This window comes from Dasypus novemcinctus, chromosome 8 (genome assembly GCF_030445035.2).
Source record: "Dasypus novemcinctus isolate mDasNov1 chromosome 8, mDasNov1.1.hap2, whole genome shotgun sequence".
Classification (NCBI taxonomy): Eukaryota; Metazoa; Chordata; class Mammalia; order Cingulata; family Dasypodidae; genus Dasypus; species Dasypus novemcinctus.
This window is the reverse complement of record NC_080680.1, coordinates 14,004,089-14,029,111: the sequence shown is the minus strand read 5'-3', so window position 1 is coordinate 14,029,111 and position 25,023 is coordinate 14,004,089. Positions and strand designations below refer to the sequence as shown.

At 38.7% G+C, this 25,023-nt stretch overlaps 1 protein-coding gene across 2 annotated transcripts in view; it reads left to right on the top strand.

Moving 5' to 3' along the window:
- FAM120A (family with sequence similarity 120 member A) overlaps positions 1–25,023 on the top strand; it is a 135,615-nt gene that overhangs the window by 28,778 nt on the left and 81,814 nt on the right. For both annotated transcript variants that reach the window (XM_004455563.4, XM_058301454.2), the window contains exons 4-5: positions 22,063–22,191; positions 23,091–23,187. In XM_004455563.4, the coding sequence (XP_004455620.2) occupies positions 22,063–22,191; positions 23,091–23,187 (226 nt within the window). The remainder of the gene's footprint in view (positions 1–22,062; positions 22,192–23,090; positions 23,188–25,023) is intronic.

The window sequence follows — 25,023 nt, the reverse complement described above, 5'->3', positions numbered from 1 at the left end:
TGCTTCCTCCTGCCAGCACTGGGAGTCATCAGGTCTGCTCAGTGTGACTGTAAGGATTAGTGACCCAGTAGGTGTACCTTGTAGGGTGCTGCAAGGATTGAGGTGAGTAGAGAAAGCTGCTGACCGCAGGCTATGGGAATGTTGTGGTCAGCCTTAGTGGAGGGCCTCCTGGGTGTAGCCTGCTGTCAGCTAGTGCTAGCTAGGGTTGCTGGCCCACTTGGCCCACAGACCTCTTGCTTTTCTCCTTTTATTACCTGTCTTCTGTATATGTACCATACTTTCACGGGCCTTTTCCATGCTACTGTCTTTGCCCCTCTGCTTTTTGATACCTTTGTTTTCTTTTTTGTTCTCATTTTGGGGCTTGGGGTTGCTTGTTTGTTTGTTTGGTTTTTTTTTTTTTTTTTTTTTTTTTGGTCTTAAGCTTCTCTTGTTAACTTCACTGTTTTGGTCACAATCAGTGTCTGATGTGCTAATTGATACTAGACTTGAGGTTTTCAATTCTTTTTTTTTTTAAGATTTATTTATTTTTATTTATTTGTCTCCCCTTCCTACCCTCCGCCCCAGTTGTCTGTTCTCTGTGTCTATTTGCTGTGTGTTCTTCTTTGTCCACTTCTGTTGTTGTCAGTGGCACGGGAATCTGTGTTTCTTTTTGTTGCATCATCTTGTTGTGTCAGCCCTTCATGTGTGCAGCGCCATTCCTGGGCAGGCTGAACTTTCTTTCGCTCTGGGCGGCTCTCCTTTCGGGGCGCACTCCTTGCGTGTGGGGTTCCCCTACGCAGGGGCACCCCTGTGTGACACGGCACTCCTTGCGCGCATCAGCACTGCGCATGGGCCAGCTCCACATGGGTCATGGAGGCCCGGGGTTTGAACCGTGGACCTCCCATGTGGTAGACGGACGCCCTGACCACTGGGTTAAGTCCACTTCCCCGCAATTCTTGTTTGTCATGCTGTGTATGTCATTTTTCCTTGCTCTCCATTGGCACTGCTCTTCCTCCCTGCCCTGCATGAGTGAGGGTGTTGGAGCTCTGTGGGATTGTGGGAAAGTGGATATGTATGTTCCACTTGGTTTTTGATTTAGTGTAAACTTTTATTTCTTTTTTTATGTACTTAAAAAAAAATCATTCTATGATTTTGTGTCCTAATCAGTTGTGGAAATTTTCAATTTTGAGTAGGCATTTAGTTGTTTTAATTAAAACAATTTAAACCTGTTTGTTGGCTTTAATTTTTTAAAAACTTGATTTTCTTTTTGCCTCTGGTTTTCTTGAATCTAGGATCTCCAGAATGCTTTTCTTTACATAAGAGTTCTACCTTCCACTGACTTCAGATTTGGATATTAACATTTAAGTTGGACCATTGGTTACAGATTTGTTTGAATGGTTTTCATGTTCCTAAACTTCATATTCAGTTTATTTTAGCCCTTCCTGATCCCACAGTATTACCTGCTACTGAATTTTCCATCTTCTTTATATCATACATTTTATGTTGACTTTTCCGTTCCTCAGACTTCACTATAAGCAGTTATTCTACTTTGTAGTTATACTGAGTCTTTATTTTTCATTATACCTCTGTTCTCAATCTTTTTTTAAAACTCCTACCTCCTTGTGATAAACATGAAACGAAGAATATTCTCGAGAGATACTTATTCATCCTTTTCAACCTCAAATCTGTTGAACCATCCTGCTAGCCAAAGTAGGTTTTTTCCTTTTTTTTTTTTTAACTTTCTATTTTAAACTACTTTCAAATTATAGGACAGTTATAAAAATAATACAAACCCCATACAGAGAGAACCCCAGTATACTCCTACCCCCAGATACCCACATCCACCAATTTTAACATTTTTCCACATTTTTTGTATCATTCTAGCTATCCATCCAATTATCTATACTTTTATCAATCCATTTTCTGGATGCTTGAATGTAGGTTGTATACTTCATGCTCCTTGAACATAATACCGCCCTTTATACTTCCTAAGACAAGGATATTCACTTATGTAAACCACCTTAACTGCAGTTATCAAGTGTAAGAAATTTAACTTTGATATAAAGCTTACAGCCTATATTCTAGTTTTTTCATGTGTCTCAGTAATGTTCCTTTAAACTTTTTCCCTCCCTTGCTAGAACCCATCCAGTTGCATGTCATTGTGTTTGTCATTGTCTCTTTAGTTGTTCTTTTTTTTTGTTTTTAATTGTGGGAACATATATATAACAAAATTTCCTGTCACAGCCACTCTCAAGTGTACCATTCAGTAGGATTAATCAGATTAACAAAATTTGTGGTACCCTCACTACCTTCTATTACTAAACTTTTACCCATTTCCCCGAACAGAAACCCTACACTGATTATGCATTAAATCTGTTTCCCCTGCACCTGGGAACCTGTGTTTTTCTCTCTTTCTGTGAGCTTGCACATTCTTCAATATTACCATGTTACCATGGGGCTCAAATTTAACAGCCTAAATCTATAACAATCTCCTTTGCTTTGATACTAACTTAACTTCAATATTTTACAAAACAGATTATGTTACCATACTCCTCTGTCCCCACCTTTATGTAGTCCTTGTCAAAAATTGTGTATTTATGTATTGAGTCTGAAACCACTGACGTCATTACTTTTTTTTTTAAGATTTATTTATTTATTTCTCTCCCCTTCCCCCCCACCCCGGTTGTCTGTTCTCTGTGTCTATTTGCTGCGTCTTCTTTGTCTGCTTCTGTTGTCAGCAGCATGGGAATCTGTGTTTCTGTTTGCTGCTGCATCATCTTGTTATGTCATCTCTCCGTGTGGATGGTGCCATTCTTAGGCAGGCTATACTTTCTTTCGCGCTGGGCAGCTCTCCTTATGGGGCGCATTCCTTGCGTGTGGGGCTCCCCTACGTGGGGGACACCCCTGCGTGGCAGGGCACTCCTCATGCACATCAGCACTGTGCCTGGGCCAGCTCCACACGGGTCAAGGAGGCCCGGGGTTTGAACCGTGGACCTCCCATGTGGTAGACAGATGCCCTAACCCCTGGGCCAAATCCACTGCCTGTCTTTACTTTTTATGCATTTGCCTTTTAGATCCTTAGGAAGTAAAAAGTGGAGTTACAAACCAAAAATACAATAGTACTGGCACTTATTTTTACTCAAGTCATTACCCTCACTGGAGATCTTTATTTCTTCATGTGGCTTTGATCTGTTGTCTTCATGCAATTTTAATATAGTCTACTATCCTTTTCTTTCCACCTGCGGAACTCCTTTTAGCATCTCTTGGCGAGCAGGTCTAGAGCTCCCTCAGCTTTTGTTTATCTGGGAATGTCCTTATCTCTCCCTCAATTTTGAATTTGAGTTTTGCTGGAAATATATTTCTTAGTTTGCACTTTTTGCTCTCAGCACTTCAAACGTGTCTTCTGCTGCTTTCTCACTTCCATGGTTTCTGATGAGAAATCAACCCGTAATCTTATTGAGGCTCCCTATATGTGACATATTGATTTTCTCTTGTGGTTTTCAGAATTCTCTCTTTATCTTTGGCATTCCACAATTTGATTTTGACATAGCACAGTATGGTTCTATTCGGATTTATCCTGCTTGGAATTTGTTGAGCATCTTGGATGTGTATATTTCTGTCTTTTGATAAATTTTGGAAGGTTTTCACCATTGTTTCTTTGAGATATTCCTTCTGCCCCTTTCTCTCTTTCTTCTCCTGGGACTCCTGCAATGTGTGTATCGATAGCTTAATAATGTCCCACAGGTTTCTTAGGCTCTGTTCACTTTTCTTCATCCTTTCTTCCTTCTGTTTCTCAGATATTGTTTTCATGTTCATCAATTCTTTCTTCTGCTTGCTTCAATCTGCTTTTGAACCCCTGGAGGGAATTTTAAATTTCTATTACTGTTGCCATAAGCTCTTTTCTTTTTCATAGCTTCCATCTCTCTCTGTTGATACTTTCTTTGTGTTCATCTGTCATTTCCCTGATTTTCTTAAGTTCTTTGTCATTGTTTGCCTTTAACTCTTTGAGCATATTTAGGGCCATATTTTAAAAGTCTTTGTCTGGTATGTCCCAGGTCTGGTCTGCCTCATGATGGTTTCTCATGCTTTTATCTTCTCCTTTTCCTGGGCTATCATTTCCTGTTTCTTCATATGTTTTATAACTTCTTTTTGTAAAACCTGGACATTTTGCTATTTTAATGTAGTTTTGCTGGGATTTAGACTCATGCGTCTGTTCCTGAAGTTGTATCCAGCTAGTGTTATGACAGAGATTTCCTTGAGTGCCAGGAGCTGACAAAGAAAACACCTTTTCCAGTTTTTGCAGATTGGTCTGTGGACATGCTTTCCTTCAGAGCTTATCCCTGCAATGGTTTAGAGAACAGCCCTGTGGCTAGAGTCCTAAGGTTGATGACACTAAGTATTTACAGCCAGTGGGCACAGAAATCAGTGACTCAGGGACTTTCCTCAGAAAAGGGGAGCACACTTTCAGGCACTTTGAAGTTTATTGTCTAGCAAGTGTCCTATGTAACCTTATTGGAAGTTGGCAATCAGATCGCTTTATGTTCCTGAAATCTTTTTTGAAAGTAAGTTGGATATAAGTAGATAAATAAATAGAAGCCAAACTTCATTTATTTCTGAGTTTTACCTTTTACCTTGTTGCAAGAGGTGGCACTTTTGGCACTGTGTATTAGTATTAATTGAAGTTAAATTAATATGTTCCCTTCCCAATAAGTCAGACTCTAGATTAGTACCCTTAATAATAGCTAAGAAATACTTTCTAAAATCTCAGGATTTCTTGACTCTCTAGAAAATAGTGTTAGGGACCTGGAAGGCTAATAGATTCAAGATTCTGAAGAAATATTTCTAAGGAAAATTTACATAGCCTGTATATGGAAAAAATTAGGGATAGTCAAGATGGTTTGACTAAAGCTTCTGATTTTATTAGTTGATCTTTGTAGTTTTCACATTTCTTTTCCTATGTTGTCTTTTTAAAAACAGCTTTTTTTCTGATTACAAAAATAATATGAAAAAATTCAAGCAGTACAGAAATATATAATGTGGAAAATAGAAGTTATAATTCCATTCCTGAGAGAGAACCACTTCTAACAGATTGATATTTGGTCCTGCAGAATTTCTTTTATATGTAAATCCTACTAATGTTCATCATTATTATAATTATCATCATCATAACACATTAACTATATGTTCTTAATGTTTTATTAATAAAGGTGGAAAGCTTGAAGTTCTCTTGGAATCTGCTGGAATCTGTCGTAGTTTATAGGTTTGAGTTGGAATTGAAGTCACATTGCTAGGAAGAGGGACAAAAGTCCTGGGAGGAGGTTTGTTCTCATTACTTGTTACAGGATTGCTTTCAGTTTGGCTTCTCCGGAAGAGTGACTAGTGACTGCCAAGTGACATGGAATGTATATCCCTGCCAGAAGTAACAAGAATAGAGGCTAGAAAGGAGAAGAGAAACTGTTGTATTAGGGAAAACTTGCCCAGTCTGAACAGGAACTGAAAGATACCAGTGTTTGTAGTGCCCATACTTGTAATGCTTTCTGGAAAGAGACAGGAATTAATGAAGACAATAATGAAAGATCTATAGTAGTTTTTTTGCTCTCTGTGTTTCTTCCAATGACTTGGAATTTTCTAGTTTTATTTTACTTTCTTTAACAAATCAACATATTAAAAAAGCATAAACCCACCCAAAGTGTACAATCAGTGGTATTTAGTATAATCACATAGTTGTGCATTCATCACTTCAATCATTATTAGAGCATGTTCATTATTTCAATAATAATAATAATAAACAACAGACCAAAAAAAACCTTCTTCACCTTTCAATCTCTCCATGCTTCTCCTGCTGTACTTAGCTGCTCTTCTGTTTCCATCTCTCTAGTTTATTTGTGTAGTTTTATTTTAAATGTGCAGTGTAATCTAAGTCTTTAAGTGTATAAAACTTTTCTAGTTTATTTTCTACCCTCTGAGTCTATTCCTTGACACTGTTAACAAGTGTCTGTCACTTCCTAATCAGAGCACTCACCATTACTCTGAACGTGAAAGCTTCTGTTTAAATTAAGACCCTTACTGCTGCATCCTAACCGTCCTTCCTTGCTGCCCCTCTCAGTTTTGGGCAGATGATAGCAGATGTATACATTAGACTACAAGGATCGACTGTCACACTGAATGCTTGTAGGCACTTCTTAACTGGAAGAATGTCACCTTCCTTCAGACTAATCCACGTGTAGCCTGGGACATCTCCCTTTACCCCCCTGCCAAATCTGCCCCCAGAGTTTGTGACAAAGTTGGGATTTCAGACAAATACTTCCAAATAATTCTTGGTCAGAAAATAGAGGTCTTGCTAGCCACTAATCCCTGATATATATCCATAATCTTGTTTCTTATCCTTATTATCTTTTGCTTACAGTTTCTTCACAACTAACTTCTCTTCTTCTTTGCTGTGTCTTTGAAATTCTGGCTCCATTGTTAACTTCCCTCTACCCTTAGTCTTCTTGAAAAATGCTTTTTTCTTCTTAACTGAGACCTGTCTCCTGAAGGCACTGTTTCTTTTAGCCTACTTCAGTAAAGTCCCTTCATTCTCCTGCTTTACCAGTCACTTGATTGTGTACTTTATGCTGACTCTTGCTGCCACTTCTGGAGTAATCCTTTCCCTCGTTCTTTTTTCCCCTTTATAATAGCTTTATTGAGATATAATTTTCATGCCATAAAATTGACCACTATAAAGTACACAATTCAGTGGTTTTTAGTATATTCACAGAATTGTGCAGTCATCATCACTATCTAATTTTAGAATATTTTTGTCTGCCCAGAAAGAAACCACATACCCATTAGCAGTCACTCACCATTTCACACACACACTCCCGCCTCCCCCCCCCCCCCCCAACTCCCTGGCAGCCATTAATCTGCTTTCTATCTAGGACTTTGCCTATTCTGGACATTTTGTGTATGGGATCATGTAATAGATGACTGATTTATTTCAGTTAGTGGAATGTTTTCAGGAAGGTTTTGTGCATGTTACAGCATATATTAGTACTTTATTCCTTTTTCTGGCAGAGTGTTATTCTTTTGCATGGATATACCATATCTTGTTTATCCACTCATCAGGTGATGAACCTTGGGTTGTTTCTACCTTTTGGCTGTTAGGAACAATGCTGCTATGCATATTCATGTACAGGTTTTTGCATGAGCATGTGTTTTCATTGCTCTTGGGAATGTACTTAGAGTGGAATTGCTGGGTAATATGGTAACTTTGCTTATTTTTTGAGGAACTGCCAAACTTCTCTGTAGTGACTGTACCATGTTACAGTCCTACCAACAATGTATGAAAGTTGCGATTTCTCCACATCCTTGCCAACACTCATTATTGTCTGTCATTTAGTGGGTGTGATACGATTTCTTATGGTTTTATCTTGCATTTCCCTGATAACTAAAGATGTTCAGCATCTTTTCCTATGCTTATGGGCCATTTCTATACTTTCTTTGGGAAAATGTCAATAAAGTTATATATAAACTTACCATAAGATCCAGCACTCTGACTCCTAGATATTTACCCAAGAGAAATGAAAGCATATTTTTACACAAAAAGTTGTACTTGAATGTTCATAACATCATTGTTCATTACAACCTCAAACTGGGAACAACCCAGATGTCTCTCAGCTGGTGATTAGAGAAATAAATTGTGCTATATTCGTGTACTATAGTCATACAATGAAATACTCATAACAGTGAATGGCACAAACTACTGATCTTGCAATATGTATAACCCTCAAAAGCATAACCTTAGATGAAACATCAAGAGCAAAAGAAAGAAACAAATGATTCCATTTATAGAAAGTTTTAGAAAAGGCAAACCTATCAGGAGAGAAAGCAGATCAGTGGTTGCTTGGGACAGGGGTGGGAAAGGGACACAAGGGAGCTGTTTGCATTGATGAAAATGTCTTATTTCATGGTTGTGGTGGTGGTTACATTGCTGTATACATTTATCAGCACTTGAACTGTATGCTTCAAGTTGATTAATTTTATTTTATGTAAAATACCTCAGTATAATGGACTAAAAAATTAAGGTTTCCAATGTCAGCCAAGCTATTAGTGTCAGGAATTAATCCTTTTATACTTCGTAATGATTATCTTAAACATTTGTCATTCTTTCCAGACCTCTATTCAATTTCACACTACTTCTCTTAGGAGATACTTTACTTCCTTTATCAAGAAGATCATCAGGCACGATCTTCCTCAACTTCTCTTTCCCCATCTATACATTTATCTTCTTCCATACTTAATCTGTACTTTGTTTTTTCCTCCCATGGCTCTTGTATTCCATACCCCACCCTCCCATTGATTCTGGGCCCTTAGTTGTAAACATGTTCTTCTAACTACCCTTCTCATCCTCTTCTTAATGTCACCAACATATTGACCTCCACTCACTTGAACTCTGCCTACCACTGTCTGGCCTTTGCTCTTAATGTACTGAAATGACTTTTGTCAAGGTCATTGTTGTCTCATTTAAGTAATTTAATGAATCCTTTTCCTCTCTGATCTTAAGAGACCTCTCTATGGCATTTATCTACTTCTCATCCTGTAAAAACCTGTTATCTGACCTTCCATGACACCAATATTGTCTGTGCTCTGTATTTTTTCTTATCCTTTCCTTGTCTGCTTTGTGAGCTCAGCTTCCTGATTGCCTCTTAAGTGTTACTGTTCCATGGAGTTTCATCTGTAACACACCACTTTTTCCGTACTTTGTTTCTGGGCCATCTCATCCACTCTAAAGATCTCAACTACCATCGCTTTTGATGACTCTCAGATTTATTTCTCTAGTCGAGATCCCTTCCCTGCTCTGCACAGTTTTATTCACCTGTCTACCAAGTTCTCCACATAGATAGATGTGCCACGTGCCCATCCAACTTGACATTTCTCACTTATGTTATCTTTCTCTTTAAGTTGACTTATCTTCCTGCGCTTTATTTCCCAGTTCCTAATGACACTGTCCTGCCCATCATCCAAGACAGAATCAGTAATTCCCCTTGATGCTTTCCCACTCCCTGTATCTAATCTGACGTTTCCAGAATCCTTTCTTCTGCTCCCCTCCCACAACTTTTGTTATTGCTTGCTAGGATTTCTGCAGGGGCCATGTTAAGTTCCCTCTTTTTTGGTCTTACACCCCTCATATCCATCTTCCACATAGCTAACACAATTACCTGTCTAAAACTCAGGCCGGTGGTTTCATAATTCCCCTGTTTTTAAAACCTTTCATTGGCTCCCTTTCATTTTCAACAATAGCTTGGATTTCATGTTGTTAAGGGTGGGGAGGACTGCTGAAGAGTTGTCAACTTGTAATTTTTCTGAATAAAACTATTTGAAGAAAAAGGAACTCATAATCTACCATCATTTCATAAGAAAGTTTATTTCAACACCAAAAAAGGACATAATTTAGAATGGAAGATTAAACAGGACCACAGTGTTAGTGGTTAAGTATACAGTGTCTGAAGACACCTGCCAGGTTCCATGGTGACCCAGCCACTCCCCTGCTGGGTCACCTTCAGCAGCTCCCTCAGGCCTAAACTTTGTAGGCTCCTCTGTAAAATGGGGAAGTTAATAGTGCCTACCCCATTGAGTTGTGCTATTAGAGCACCGCACTAATGCAAGCACTAGAATCAGTAACAGCCCTTCCCCCAGAAGAAAGTTGACCATGTTACACTACAGTTTGCTCCTTGACTTTGGTTAGCCTGTTTCTAGAGCATGGAGCCCAGGCCCTCACAGGTGGCAGTTACAGCCACCTGGTCCTGCCCATCTTCTACTCCTTTGGTCTAGGCTTGTGAGCTTCCATTGCTCATGAAAATGTGTAAGAAGTCTTTGTCTTTGTTTGATTTTAATCCTTTAAATTTAAATCCTTCCGGTACTTATGTCTGCATAGCAGATTCTGTCTGCAGAGCTGTATGATCACAGTTAGCATTATTTGTTATTAATTCCCTTTTAACAGCCTTCTTACAGCTTTATTTAGGCAAATATATATAGGGTATTTATTTATGTCATAAATTATCAAGAATTTAAAAGGAATGAATACTGGTGGTTATCTAATAATTTTAAATGATGAAGTGGTGAAACTCTTGACTATTTTAGTGGAGAATCTCAGGTCCTATTCAGTGATCTCAGTCTTAAACCTGTATCAGAGCCAGCTGGGAGGCTTGTTAAAACAGCCTTCTGGGCCCACAAAGTTTATGAATCAGTGGGTCGGGTGGGGCCAAGAATTAAACTGGAAACAAGTTGCCAGGGCCCCACTTGAGGGACCACTGTCAGTACTGAAGATTGACACAGCTTCTCTGCCTGCCTTGGCCCCTGGGCTTGCCGAGTTTCGTCTGGTGTGCTCTCTTGGGTGGCTCTATTTGAAATTGGTCTGGCTTTTTGTCTCCAACAAGAAAGTGAGCTTGAAGGCAGGAAACCTGGGGAGTTGTTCTGTGTCTGGGTTATCTAGCTCAGTGCCTTAACCATGAATGCTGACTAGATCTTGATTTCTAGTTTCATTTCTTGGAATTGTCAACTTTGTATTGTACTTATGATCACTGCACTTTGCTATTTTTCAAATGGTGGTGAAGTGGATCCTGTTCTGCTTCAGCAATAACATCTCAGTAAAATTGCATTTATATTGACTTGTATTTTAAATGTGATACTTTGGGAGCAGAGGTCCCAGCAATCTCAAAATTATTTCATCTGTACAGTTTGTGTAATAGATTTAATTAGCTATACATTGCATAATAGCTTGTAAAATCCCTAAAGATAAATGGACTAGAGTGGATTTTGGACATGGAGCCAGATGTGCTACAGATAACCAGCATGTGGGAAGTATTTGGATTTCTAGCATTGAGTTACATTTTCTAAAGCTTTCTATAAAGAAACAACTTTAGAAGTCATAAAATGCATCATTTTTCATAAATTAATATGCCATAAAGTAAAGCATAGTTCAGCTAAGTTCATCCATGTTTCCCTTTCTTCAAATACTTTATAATTTTTGCTAAAGTGAGATCTCCATCTCATGCATAGTGGGGAAAACTGATTTATAATGTGTTCTTATCACCTTTATTTTCTTTTTAAAGATTTATTTATTTCCCCACTCCCACCCCCCATTGTCTGCTCTCCCTGTCCATTTGCTGTGTGTTCTTCTGTGTCTGCTTGTTTTCTCTTTAGGAAGCACTGGGAACCGATCCTGGGACCTTCTGGAGTGGGAGAGAGGTGCTCAATCTCTTGTGCCACCTCAGCTCCCTGGTCTGCTGTGTCTTATTGTCTCTCCTCTGTGTCTCTTTTTGTTGTGTCATCTTGCTGTGTCAGCAGTCTGCTTGGGCCAGCTTGTCTTCATCCAGGAGGCCTTGGGAATCGAACCCTGGACCTCCCATATGGTAGGCGGAAGCCCAATCACTTGAGCCACATCTGCATCCCCTTATCACCTTTAAAATTTCCTTCTATATGGCTCATCCCTCAACTTCCCTCACCTCCCCCCAGTCTAATGCTAAAGTGAATGGTGATGTAATTTACTATTTCAGGGACTCAGACAGTTTGTGACTAATTTTCTAAACACCCAAGGATTTGAAATTTCTGCCAATATAAAGAAAAAAGATGTAAGTGGCCAAAAATCATATTTTCTGTAGGAAGAAAAAAATGTATAGGATGAAGATGAATAAGTAAAACATTGTTATTTTTATTATTTATTCCTTTTCCCAAACTCTTAAGGACTATTAAGACTTATTAAGTTACATTGTATGCACTTATCTACAACAGTTTCATTGACTCTTAGTTTCTCTAGGAGAGGAAATCTAACTTTTTGTGGTCTTTAAGGCACTATTATACAAAATATGTGTATTTAGTCTTGTGGCAAACCAAATACTGAAGTTCTTTTTCCTTGAAATGGAACACAAAATACAAATGTTCATGCTAACCACTCTAAATAAAATGAACGTCATGCAGTGGGATTGGCAGATTCAAGCTCTTATAATTGTACAATTGTAAAATATTATACATATAAAACAACTGACACCATTGTTTAAAGGAAAAAAGAAAGTGAAGGAAAATTTTGAACTAGAATATTCATTCTTAAAAAGAAGGGAGAAATATTCAAATGTAAGACTACTAAATTTCACAAATCTTCTTGTCTATAATAAAATACATTCATGCATAATATATCAAAAATACCAAGCCTGAAAGTTTCCCCCTTAAGTCTTTAATAAACTACCAAGTCTTTATTTAATGCATTTACTTCTGTGAGCCTTCTCAATGAGCAGCCCATGCTGTGAAAGCACATACATATTGGAGGTTGACCATGAGAATGGCACTTCTCATCTCTGAGGGACTTGCATTTTCATGGGTACTACCCATAAACATTTTTATTTCCATCATATGAAAGTTAAGACCATGTCAGATTATTCTTAAGATACCTTTTAGAAAGCTTTAAAAAAATTTTTGAACAACATATTATGTTTAAAATCTTGAATTTTAAGTGAATCTTTCTAGTACTGTGGCCTGATGAGTTTAATGTAACATGGCACTAATTGAACAGAGAATGTAATATGGTTGCTGTCTATTTAAATAAATTCACAGTTCTTAGAAAAATGTCTGATTTTTTAAAACATAACCAAGAATGAGTCTGCAGAATTATAAATGCAGTGAAATATTAGAATTCAGTGAAAAAATGACTTATTTTTGCTTTTAGGAACTTGGAAGAGATTATTTGAGTTTCAAATGTTTTGCAATGTAGTTGGTTTTTTAGCTTCCTTAATGCCCCCTGAATTGGTCAAATAATTGGCTGAAATCAATGACTAAAGAATCAAAGCTGCCTGGTCTATGAAAGCCAGCAGTGGCTACCTAGAGGGTTTCCCACGGAAGTCTCTTTGAGGGTGTGCATCACAGGAGTTGCTGTGGACTTTTTTTCGTATTCTTGCAGTCTGGGTACCATTGTTGGCTGGGCACCATCCTAGGCTCGCCACCATCTCTCCCTCCAGTGCTGCTTCTGTAGATGCAGTGGCTGGAAGAATGTCTATTGCTCATTCAGGGAAGTTAGCTCTGGGGATGGCCAGTTGCTTTGAGATGTGGCCAGAGCCCCCACACTACTTGGCCACAGAGCAGGACAGCAGGTGTCTCATGGTGCTGCCCACTGGGACACAGGCACAGTTGTCAGGCGGACTGGACCCCCCTCCCCAGCCCAGCAGGATGGAGCACAAGCTCAGAAGCAAACCTTGAGCCGCTGACCTACAGAAATTTCAGGGGCAACACCAGGGCTGTAGCCTCATGAAGGGTGTTAAAATACGAATTAAAAGTTGTCAGGATGGGAGTGGGTGAAGCTCCAGTGGTTGAGTGCCTGCTTCCCATGTACAGGGTCCTGGGTTCAATCCACAGTACCTCCTAAATAACACACATTAGGTACAAAATAATTTTTGCACAGTAAGCTTTGATCAAGCTTTCAGTGTAACCCACCTTCATGAAATACTTTCCACTTATATCCTTATGTCAGTAATGCTTAGAAGATTGCATTACAGAATTTTCATAGGAAATTGGTTAAGAGATTAGGAGGAAGATATGCTAAAAGTGAAAAGATAATCTTTCATAAAAGAGGATATTTTTGTGCTGAGGCAATTATCATCAATTTCTACCCAAACAGTATCTATTTATTTAATTATTCTGCCTGGAAGGAAGGGGGAGAGCCTGAACAATATTTTGGAGGTCTTTTCCAGCCCTACATTTTTCTTGCAAAGCAAATTTCTAACAATTAGTTAAATTCCTACAAAGTGCAAAAGAAAGAAAAGAAAAGGGCAGATTGACCCACAAAAAATTTTTGGTATTTAGAATTTACTTTCTGTCCTTTGAGATAGGAAGTACATGTTTCCAACTTTGATTTTGATTTGTTGCATTTTATTTGACTTTTTTCCTATCAAACTTTAGGGCTAAAATAAAACCACAGCTCCTAAAGGAAAAGTGAAAGAAATGGTGTTTTTCATTAAAATATTTTGAAGCTGGTCTTTTAAGCAGCAAATACTTGTCTTATTTGGTTTGAATGATAATTTTGTTTTTATGAATAGGCAAGGACAAATTGTTTTAACCCTCCTGTAGTTACTGCTGTAATGGAGTGAACCAAATGCTGTTTTAGAGCTCCTTTGGGACGATTTAGCAACATAAGGTAATGATACTTTGTGGGTAAAAAAAAGTCTTGACATGTTTTTTTCCCAGTTGGAAGTATGCATATAAAATACCTTCATATATATGATATATATAATATATAGTACTTGTATCTATTTTAAGGCACAGTCATATTGAAGGTGGCCTGGATTTTTAGGGGCTTTTTCTTTCCTCCTTTAATTGGTTCTCTCTGCTCTAATTTCCCCAACTAATAAGAATGCTATCCCATACATACACCCCTCTCCCTACCATCCTCAGAGCAGAAGGATATTATGGAAAGGATTCTTAGCAGGCTGAGGGAAGAATTCCTTAGTATCTTTTAGCTTCCTCTGTATAATAGGGAAAAGACTCCCTCCCTTGCTTCCCTTATAGTGCTATCACCCAATCAAATGAGATGATAAAAGCTGTTGGGTTATGGTCCTGTTATTATTTCAACATCTGATACTGCCCTCTGGTTTAAATAACTGGAGAAATGCAGACTGTTTGCCATTTCTATGACTGCAGGTTTGTAACCAGAGTCCATATGGGTTTGATTTTGTACTCTGTTCCTGAAAAGTGTAAATTGGAAGTTTGTAAAGATACTCATATTTAAGTGTACCAGGAAGTCTTGCCACTAATATGAATTCTATAGGAAATCCTTTTGAAGGCTGTGTCATCTCTTGTTAAATCTTTTTGAGATACAGAAGTAGACTATGAGTTTTAGAAGTTATTTTACGTGTTAAGTTTAAAACTTTTTATGCGCAGTAAACCCTATCATCCAGTGCCCTGTGACCTCTTCTGTCACCTAGCTGCTTTACTCATGGGGATGGGGGTTAGGTTGGAGGCCAGATGAGAAGTGGTGGACACCCCTCTCTCAGGAAGCAGAAGCAGAGGATGGTTCTCTGCTCCAGCATTCTCCTGGCCCAGACTCCCTGGAGGAGGCTGATGAAACAGATGGCAGCTAACCCTGAGATCCTGCTATCGCTGCTGTTGCCACGGAAGTCCCAGCCAGCCTTAGGAGTACTTAATCCAGAGGATCAACCTCTGCGCCACACTCAGCTGCAGGTCACTGGCTATGTGAGCCCAAACTAGAACCAGTGTGGCTTTTCATATTCGAAACAATATAGTAACATGAAAATGGTGGCTGGGGCAGCAGCAAATCAGGAAGGAGACTGGAGAGGCTGGTGGTTAATGAGGAATACACCTAGGTCACCGTGTTCCCACAGCTGCGCCTCACTCTCTGAGCTATTTCTGAAGGAGGCCCTCAGAGTCTCCCCGCGTGTGTTGTGCTTTCCCGCTGTAGCTACCTGTCGTTGGAAAGACATCTTTGCTCTGGATTGGCAGGTCTATATTTGCAAGTTGGATTTTGGATTATATTTTCCCATAGAAGTCGATATTTTATTATCATTTTAAAAATCCTAAGCATTTGTATAGGGTTTATAGTATAATTTTGGAAGCTATGATGTATGGCATTGCTCTACCAAGCTAACAAGATAAGATTTTTGGAATGTGAACTCTTGAAATATTGGATATTGTCAATTGTGTAAAATGAATAAATAGGGTGGCAATTTTATGAAGGAGCTCAAATGTATCTGTATTGAGGGCATGAGCCTGAAATTTAGGAGGTTAATGTCAGTATTTCTGGAAGATAAGTTAATTATAGTAAGGATTGAATAATATAAGGGCCACACAGCATATACTGATAATCCTATTTAAACAAAACCAATGCTAAAAGATTAAATTTTGGCAGATATTTTTGTTAAGGCTCATACATAATATAAATCCTGTGAACATGGGTGTTTTTTAAAGTGTTCTATGTTCATATTTTAATTTTTCTAATATTGGTATTTTCAAACAAAAAAATGGAAAGAATATTACAGTGAATGAACACCACTGTAGATGACACATATATTTTCCCATCAGCACATTTGGGCTTCATCGCATTTAGCTATCATTCAGCTGGCCCTAGCTATCTGTTAATCTATTTTATTTTTTTGATGCAATCCAACTTGCACAAGTGGGGAAGTGGACTTGGCCCAATGGTTAGAGCGTCCGTCTATCACATGGCAGGTCCGCAGTTCAAACCCCGGACCTCCTTGACCCGTGTGGAGCTCGTCCATACACAGTGCTGATGCGTGCAAGGAGTGCCCTGCCACGCAGGGGTGTCCCCTGCATAGGGGAGCCCCACGTGCAAGGAGTGCGCCCTGTAAGGAGAGCCACCCAGCGCAAAAGAAAGTGCAGCCTGCCCAGGAATGGTGTAGGACACACAGAGAGCTGACACAACAAGATGACGCAACAACAAAAGAAACAGATTCCTGTGCTGCTAACAACAGAAGCGGACAAAGAAGACACAGCAAACAGACACAGAGAACAGACAACCAAGGTGGGGGTGGGGAGGGGAGAGAAATAAATAAATAAATAAATCTTTAAAAAAAACTTGCAGACAACCGAGGTGGGGGTGGGGCAGGGAGAGAGAGAAAATCAATCAGTCAATCTTAAAAAAAAACTTGCAGAAGTCAGGACCCTTCTCCCTAAATATCATTAATTTGGGGGAGTGGCTAAAGTTTATACATAGTGAAATACACAAATCGTTTAATGAGTTTTGACAAATGTATTTAAAGAATATCCTCTGAACCATAGTCTCCTGGGCAGCCAAATTTATTTTTTAGCTTCTAAGTATATGGTACATCTCATGAAATAAAATCTCTGTTTAAACCAAGGGTTCTTAACCTTTTTTGTTCCACGGACCCCTTTGCCATCAGGTGAAAAACCATGGACCCCTTACTAAGTCTGCACTATTCTGTGTTTTATTTAATAAATTTATCATACCCGCACCAACACTTCCCCACAAGAATAATGTTTTTTTAAATTTCAATTCTTGTTTACAGACCCCTTGTTAAGAACCCTGGTAAACCAATATATAAGTTACCTATGAATAAGTTATTTATTAACTTATAACCAACAACTATGACAGTTATTTGTTTGACAGCTTGGCTTTTACTTTATTGGGGACATTTTCTTAAACACCATTATTTTTTTAAAAGACTTAAAATAGAATACCTGTGTTCACTTTTTAAAGTGCATTATTTTCATCAACAGTGAACACTGTTGCAGGGAGAAATTAGTTGTACTAAAAATGGTTTCCAAATCCTACTTAGGGTGGTAGAACACTCGCTGCTTGAACTCACCAAATCCTGGTCTGCTACAAGGGGCTGTGATTTCAGTGGGGACCAGGTCACATGGGGGAGGGCGGCAAGGCCTCCCTTCCCGCAGTGTGAGGGGAGAGACCACCTTGCAGTGCAGGCTCCTCTGACCGTCAGTCAGTCAATCTGTCCTTCTCATGTTCCCACTAGCCAGAAAGAGCTGTGCTGGGTATTCTCAAAGGCCTGGTCTACTATCCACTTAGGATAGTGAGTTGTAAAAGTGTTACTAAGTTATTAATGGAGAAAGTTACCACAGCAGTTGGGAGTGGAAAGGCATATTTGCAGCTTTGTTGTGTTGGGCTTCAAGCGCCAGCTCCACTTGGTTATTAACTCTTTTTCTAACAGTCTACGGAAGCTAACCAGACCTCCCTGGAGCTCTGCAACTGCCTAGTCATCTTTAACACAGAAATACTGAGGTCTTTCTCAAAGGAAAGGTTTTCTTCTTGAAAGCTGAATGACTGTTTGCTCAAAGACTGAAGTGTAAGCATGTGGCCATTAACCCCAGGACACTCTTTTTTAGTGTAGATTATACAGAAAGTAATAAATATATCCTCTGACGGAGAATTTCAGCGTCTTCAAGTAATAGTGCCGTGTGATAAGTTTTTGATTTTGTTATACTTTTTACTTACTTTTGGTTTGCAAAGCTAATACACAAACTTACTGAAAACTGTAAAATGCTAGATGTTGAATCAGCTCCCCCCAACTCACCATGTCCTCTGTGCTCAGTATACTTAGCATCTCCTTTATTGCCAGACCTGATAAACTCATTCACACTTGAGTGGTAAAAACCTAATAGGTTATTCCATCCACTTATTTCCAGTTTTTAAATTAGTTATAAAGGATAGATGGGAAAAGTAGAGAAATTTTAGGTGGAGGAGAAGGGCAGGAGGAGGGATGGAAGTTTGAAACCAGCTACAACCATAAATGTGCTCTTTTATCAGTGTCCTACTTTCCCTGCTTAGGATAAATTTTAATAATTTACTGCAACCTTTTTGGGGGTCCTTAAGGAAATGAGTGTTTAATGTTGTTTTATACAAAGAATATTAATTGGAATTTTAAATTATTTGAATGCCAAAATCCCAATCTTGATCTTACCACCTTATTAGAATTCTAGTTTTGTCTTTGTGTAATGGTTTGCAGTCACTTTTGTGTACTTTTTCCTTAGAAAAATAGTTTTCGTATATTTGAGCGGCAGCATAATATTTCATTTAAGCATATGCCATGATTTAATGAGCTGCACCTCGTGTTGGATATTTAGACCCCTTCATGTTTTAAAGTAAACACCTTCATAAATAGAGATTTTTTCTCTTAAATTACTTGTTTAGGAAAAAAATCTCATAATTAGGGAGGTAAGATCTAAAACTATAAAGGTTTTCACAACTTTTGTTTGATGTGTAAAATTAGATTGTGTTTTGTCTACTGAAAATTTTAAAAGGGAGAGTCAAATTACTTCAGAACCAGCTCCAAGGTGATGAACTATTGAATAAAGAACACTGAGTTGAGAGTCTTGGTCTTCTGTGGACTCTACATGTGACTTGGGCAAATTGCTTTCTGAGCTTCGTTTTCTATACTGTAAAATGAGATTTAGTGAGTCTGTAGAAACACCTTTGACTTCTGAGTCTGTGATTAGTCCATGATTCTGTAACTTAAGGATATTTTCTAAAATACTCAAATCAGGACTTGTGAACTGTTGAAACAAATTGTTTTTTATTCCTCACCCCACCCCCTTTTTCTTTATTAGAGAAGTTGTGGATTTATAGAACAATCATGCATAAAATAGAGGATTCCCGTATACCACCCCACCACCACTCCTTACAATGGTGTGGACCATTTGTTCCAGTTGATGATAGCATGTTTTTATAATTGTACTATTGTTTTGTTTTTTTGTTTTGAGATGCTGGGGATTGAACTCTGGACCTCATAGGTAGGAAGTTGGTGCTCAATCACTGTGCTACATCAGCTCCCCGGAGTTGGTTTTTTCATTCGTTTGCTTGTTGTTTGTCTTTGTTTTTAGGAGGCACTGGGACCCAAACCTGGGACCTCCTATGTGGGAAGCCGGCACTCAACCTCTTGAGTCACATCTACTCCCTATACTATTAAGCTTTTGAACAATTTTTAAATGTTTTAAAATTTTCTTTATTGGACTTACAAAAGTTCCTATTTTAACTATACTTGATAGCTGAAATTGAACATTTGTTTTAAAAACAGATTAATTTTAGGAAGAAATGACTTTAGTTGGGGGTAAGAACTTCAGCATATTTTTGTTGTTATGGCACAGGGTACTGAATGTGTTTATCATACTTCATAAATCACTTTTAGAGAGTTTGCCTTTTGGAGAGTTAAAGTATTTGTGTTTGCTTTAGTTGTGTAGTCACTTGATCATTTTATTTATTTACCCTTTAGATAACTTGTTGTGAAATGATTATAGTTAGGTCCAAGAAAAAAGTAGTCATTTTAGATAATTCTCTGGGGAATAAAGTAGAGACAGTGGCCTGATCTTGATCTTAAAACTTATGGAGGATTTTTCTCCTGAAGATAAAATTAAACTAATTGCTTTAGTTAAGTGGAAATAAGTGTAGAATTTTTTACATCAGTAGATCATTAAACCATGGGATAAGGTGTCAGAGAAATTATCTTTTCCGTGCTGGAAGATTTTAGTCTTTTTTATAGCCTGAGTAGATTTGTATTTGGCAGACATAACCTGCTTTTCAAGCTTTTTCGTTCTTCCACCCCATGATTTTCTTTGTATTTGGTAAACTTAAATCTGTATCAGCCTCTTGCTACGATTGAACATATATTGAGTAAGAAGTTCATAGTGGAGGGACTCTCAGCTTCAAGGAATTTTCTAGTTTGCTGGTGTAAATAGCAGGTACTCAGGTTGGTGGTACAGAAAGCCTGCAGGAGTTTCTGGGTACAAATGACCCACTCCAGATTTCACTATTAAGGTAGATCTCTTAGAGCTGATCCTGGCTTGAATTTAGAAGGCCAGATTAGGAGTTTAGGCTGGGAGGAAAGCAAGCTGCTTGCCTACTGCTTAGCAGCAGGTGGCTGAGGAGGGCTGGCTGTTGGTGCAGGGTAGAGGGGGAGAGAGCGTGAGAAATGAGTTAAGTAGCGAACAGACTTTAAAGAATGCATTTTTTTCAATGTTAAATGAGAGTTAGCACCTTTGGTCTTATTAAGCCACTTAGAATGATTTAAAGGGTACTTTAATTATAGGATATGTTCACATAAATGATCATTTAGCAACAATATTGTGGGGGTTGGCAGATAGTGATGGCAAAGCTGTCCATAGGAACAGTAGCAACACATTCTGTCATTTTACTTTGAGGTAGGATGGAATGGTGCTCAAAATTATAAATTAGCTTAAACAAGGCTACCTAATCATTTATAATGTCACAAGATGAAATCACATTCACAGTGCTTTAAATTTGTTTTAACCCTTTAAACAGGTAAAGGATTTGTTCAAGGTCAGGAAGAGGTATGTGTGGATAGACTTTGGAGAGAAGAGGTCCTCCACCCCATCCCCCCATTTGCTACTCTGTGGGAGAAAAGACCTTAACTCCCAACCCCTGGGGAGTAATCCCTTTTCATATTTTGGCCATGTTTTATTCAGCCAGTTCTGTTCTTGCCATGTTAATTGTTGTCTCTTTGTTTTGTATATTAAATCCCTCTAAAGTGACTTGCATTTCTAATATTCTAGCAACATTAATGAGGTAATCAGACTTTTAGAATGGTAGCATGATGAGGGCTTTGCAAGATAGGGAAACTGAGGCCCGTAGAGGCTGTGGGGCAGAGCCAGGTCTTAGAGCCTTCCCCTCCTATAGGTGACTGCCTTTTATCAAGCCACTGCCATGATCTTCCATGAGGAAAATGCCCAAATGTTTGTTTTGTCCGCAGAAACATGACATTAATTTGAATACCATCTCAGTGGAGTTTAGTACAATTCCATTTTCCATCCTAATTTCCCATTTCTCAGACCTACCACCAGTTGACTCTCTTACCCTGTAATATGATGCGGCTGTTAAAAAAATCCCGATAACTAAAATGCTTGGAAGGTAGGAAGTGTAGCATTTCCTTTTTTACTATACTAGTTTTAATACATTTTTTTCTCACATACTTTTTCACTGTGGAGCATTTGCACATCATAATTTTTCATTTTCTACAGAGGAGTTGTTGGCTGTCTAGGAACAGACTTAGGATCTATATTAACCAATGTTTTGTAGTGCTGTAAAGTTCTTTATATAATAGGATGTTACTGTCATAAGTACTAATAACCAAAGCAAGAAGAAAACGCTTCCCTAGAAAGTGAAAAGCAACTATTCACAGGGGGAGAAAGTGTTTTTAAGAAAAACATTGCTTTTACTAAATAGGAAGTTTAATGTAGCCTTCTGTATCTGTAAATTTGTATAATTTAAAGGTGTATGTATTTTTCCAGAGGTGTTTTTTTCCCCCCATTTCATTTGCTTAAGCTAGTTTTCCCAATTTTTTTTAGGCTTTGTTTTATTTTGATTTATTATTACTTTTTTTTTTTAATCTGAAAAGAAAAACATAGTTCTTTAGCTCTAGAGCATGAAATACTTATGGAACTCGTGGGATTAGGAGCTAAAGGGTAGGACTTAATCAGGCCCTGATTGCGGCCTTAAAAGGTAACATAGTATTTTGAGTTTCTGGGCCCTGATGCGGAATTTGCTTGGCTTTAGGTCCTCACTGACCCATGTGTTTACATGTGTATTTATTTTCTCAGGTACGGGCTCACCAGCTAGTTTTACCACCTTGCGATGTAGTGATCAAAGCGGTTGCTGACTACGTCCGTAATATTCAGGATACAACTGATTTGGATGCCATAGCTAAAGATGTTTTTCAGCATTCACAGGTAAACACAAAACCAACACAGTCACCAGATGAGACTTTGTGTGCTGCTGTCTGCTGGTTTTGGGATGGGACTTGGGAGGCAAGAGCTAATTGGATGTGTGGTAGGAGCTTTTGATTGGTCCATGCCAGACCACAGTGAAGAAGCCCTCGGCTGCAGGCCCAAGGGGCTGGGGACTGCCCATGCTGCTTGGTAGCCTGGCAGCCTTAGCCACGTCCTCTAACCGCTGCAGCCTCGCTTCTGGCCTGAACACAATGAGGAGGGTAAGGGAGATGATTGCTAAGGTCTCTGCTACTCCTCAATTCACTATCTTAATATAATAGGTTCTGAATTTCTACCAAGAAGGCAAACTATGTCAAGTAGGTCAAATGGTATTGTGAATCTCTGATTTGTCTGTGTCCTTCAAATGATGGTCAGGGATTTTCTTTTTCTTCTTGTTTTGGGAATGTGAGGGTTGCAAACAAATCCATATTAGTAGAAGTAGGTGAGCTTGTGTGACTTCCTAGTCCCTCTCTCAAGAGCTAAAATCACTGGGTAGCATATCACCAATCTTTCCATCGCATCCTGTCCCATTTACTACACATAGACGTAAAACCTTTCTAGGCAGGATCAGAGATCTAGAAAAGTTGAATTAAAGTTCACAGTCATAGAAGTATATCCCAAAACTCAGGTCTCCTGGATACTGATTCAGAATTCTATGTTAATTATATTTCTTTAAAAGAATTAGTTTGATTTGGTTCTTTAATAATAATATGATTTTTCTTGAGGATTTTCAAGTCATTCTAAAGTCTTCTCACTTGAAAACTTAAAGTTTATTATACTTGTGCTGAATTATAAAGAAATGTTAATACCCATGACCAGTGCCATACTAATTTACAAAGGTTTTCCTACATTTATTTCAGTCTAGAACAGATGACAAAGTTATTCGATTTAAGAGAGCAATTGGATATTATTCAGCGACTAGTAAGCCTATGTCATTTCATCCACCACATTACTTAGGTAAGTAATTGAAGGCTGCTCTGTGATAGATATTGACCATGCAGTAATCCAGAGATTTAAATATCATATTTATAATCTTGTAGGTTTATTCTTTTGATACAGGGTTTCCTGCCATTATACAAATAGGTGTAGCCACACTTCATGTGCAAACTTAGTAGCAATCCCTAACTATTGAGAAACAAGAGAAGGTTTGCAGACTTATTAAACTGGAAGAGAAAAATGGTCTTGAAGACCAAAGCTGTTGGGTAATAGAGGTGTTGAGACTTGTATTGAAATCTCATTGTCTCTGTGGTTTCCTCTTAAATGCAGAATTCACTGAGGCTATAAAATATGAACGATCCTCTAGTCTTATAAATGACTTCATAAGTGTAGCAGATTTGTATATCCTCATTTACTGCCTTTTTGGTAGAAGGCAAAGTTTGATTCAGAGATCTGAATTTGGGGAATAAAATGTTTATGAGCTGTTAGCCTGAAGCCTTCTCGCATAGTGAATATCTCATGGGAGATTGTAAAGCACCAAACCATAAGTACTGTCCTCTTTCCTCAATCAACCTTTCTAAGGGTCTAGAGCAGTGAAAGTATGAGAAAAATAATGTTGCCAACTACTGTTTAAGTTGCACTGTTTGCTTCTTTTAAGCTGTTAACAAAAGAAGGGGGAGCCGGTATAGCTCAAGTGCCAGCCTACCGCATATGAGGTCCTGGGTTCAATCCCAGCCCCAGTACCTAAAAAATTAAAAACAAAAAACCAAATAAGATATATTCATGAGATCGTTAGGGCAATTAGATTTATATTGGTTCCAGGATATTAATCCCAGGTTTGAAAATTTCCCCAGTGGTTGTCCTTTCCCATGATGGCATTTATCCATTTATTCAAACAGTGTGCCTGCTGTGTGCTGGATGCTGGGAAGATAGAGATAAAAGGCATGGTGCCAGCTTTTGATGACTGTATATCTGGGCGGGGTGATGTTTACCTGGACAGGTAAATATCAGTAATATTGATACAGTTTGATAAGAGGCTGTGAATCACAGAAACGAGGCAGACATGTAATCTGTGTTGGAGCATTAAGGGCCACTTCTCAAAGAAGTGACTTAATTAGTTGTGTGTGGGGAAAGGGCATGCTAGGACGTAGCCAGGAGAGCAGTGGTCTTCAGTGGCAGGATGTAGAGTTTTTCAGGTAATTTGGTAAAGGAAGATGGGGCGAGGGAGGCCAGGGCTGAAAGGCCATCTCCTTGACAGTCCCCAGCCCTGGCTGCTGTCTTCCCTTCCCTTGTGACTGCAGTAGACTACAGCCGCCTTGTCCCCTGCGTTTCATTTTCCTTGCAGCAGTCAGATGAATGTTTTAGAACTATAAATCAGACCATCACTGCCATGTTGATAGCCCTCCTTTGGCTTCACCCTGTTCACCCCCCAGGATCTGGCCCCTGCTCACCACTCCCTCCCCTTTCTTGCTATGACTGTACCAAGCTGGCTTCTGCCTTAAGGCCTTTGCTCCAGGTGTGCATAGAACTCTCTTTTCCCTGGCCTTCTCTGTGTTTGGGCATTCTGACTTCCACGGTCCAGGCTTTACTATTTCTTCTTTTCTAAGGTGTTTCTCAACCAGCTGATCTATATCAGCCACAAGGCTAATTCCCCATCACATCACCTTGTTTTAATTCTTTTTACATTTGCTAGTGACTTTTCTTCACACCCATCTCCTCCCATCCCCAAGGATGTGAGCTCTATAAGAAACAGGACCTTATCTGTTACCTTTACTTTTGTATTCCCAGTGGATAAATATTTGACTGAATGAATTAATACACAAAAAATGTTTGAGTACAGGGGAGTGAAATGATATA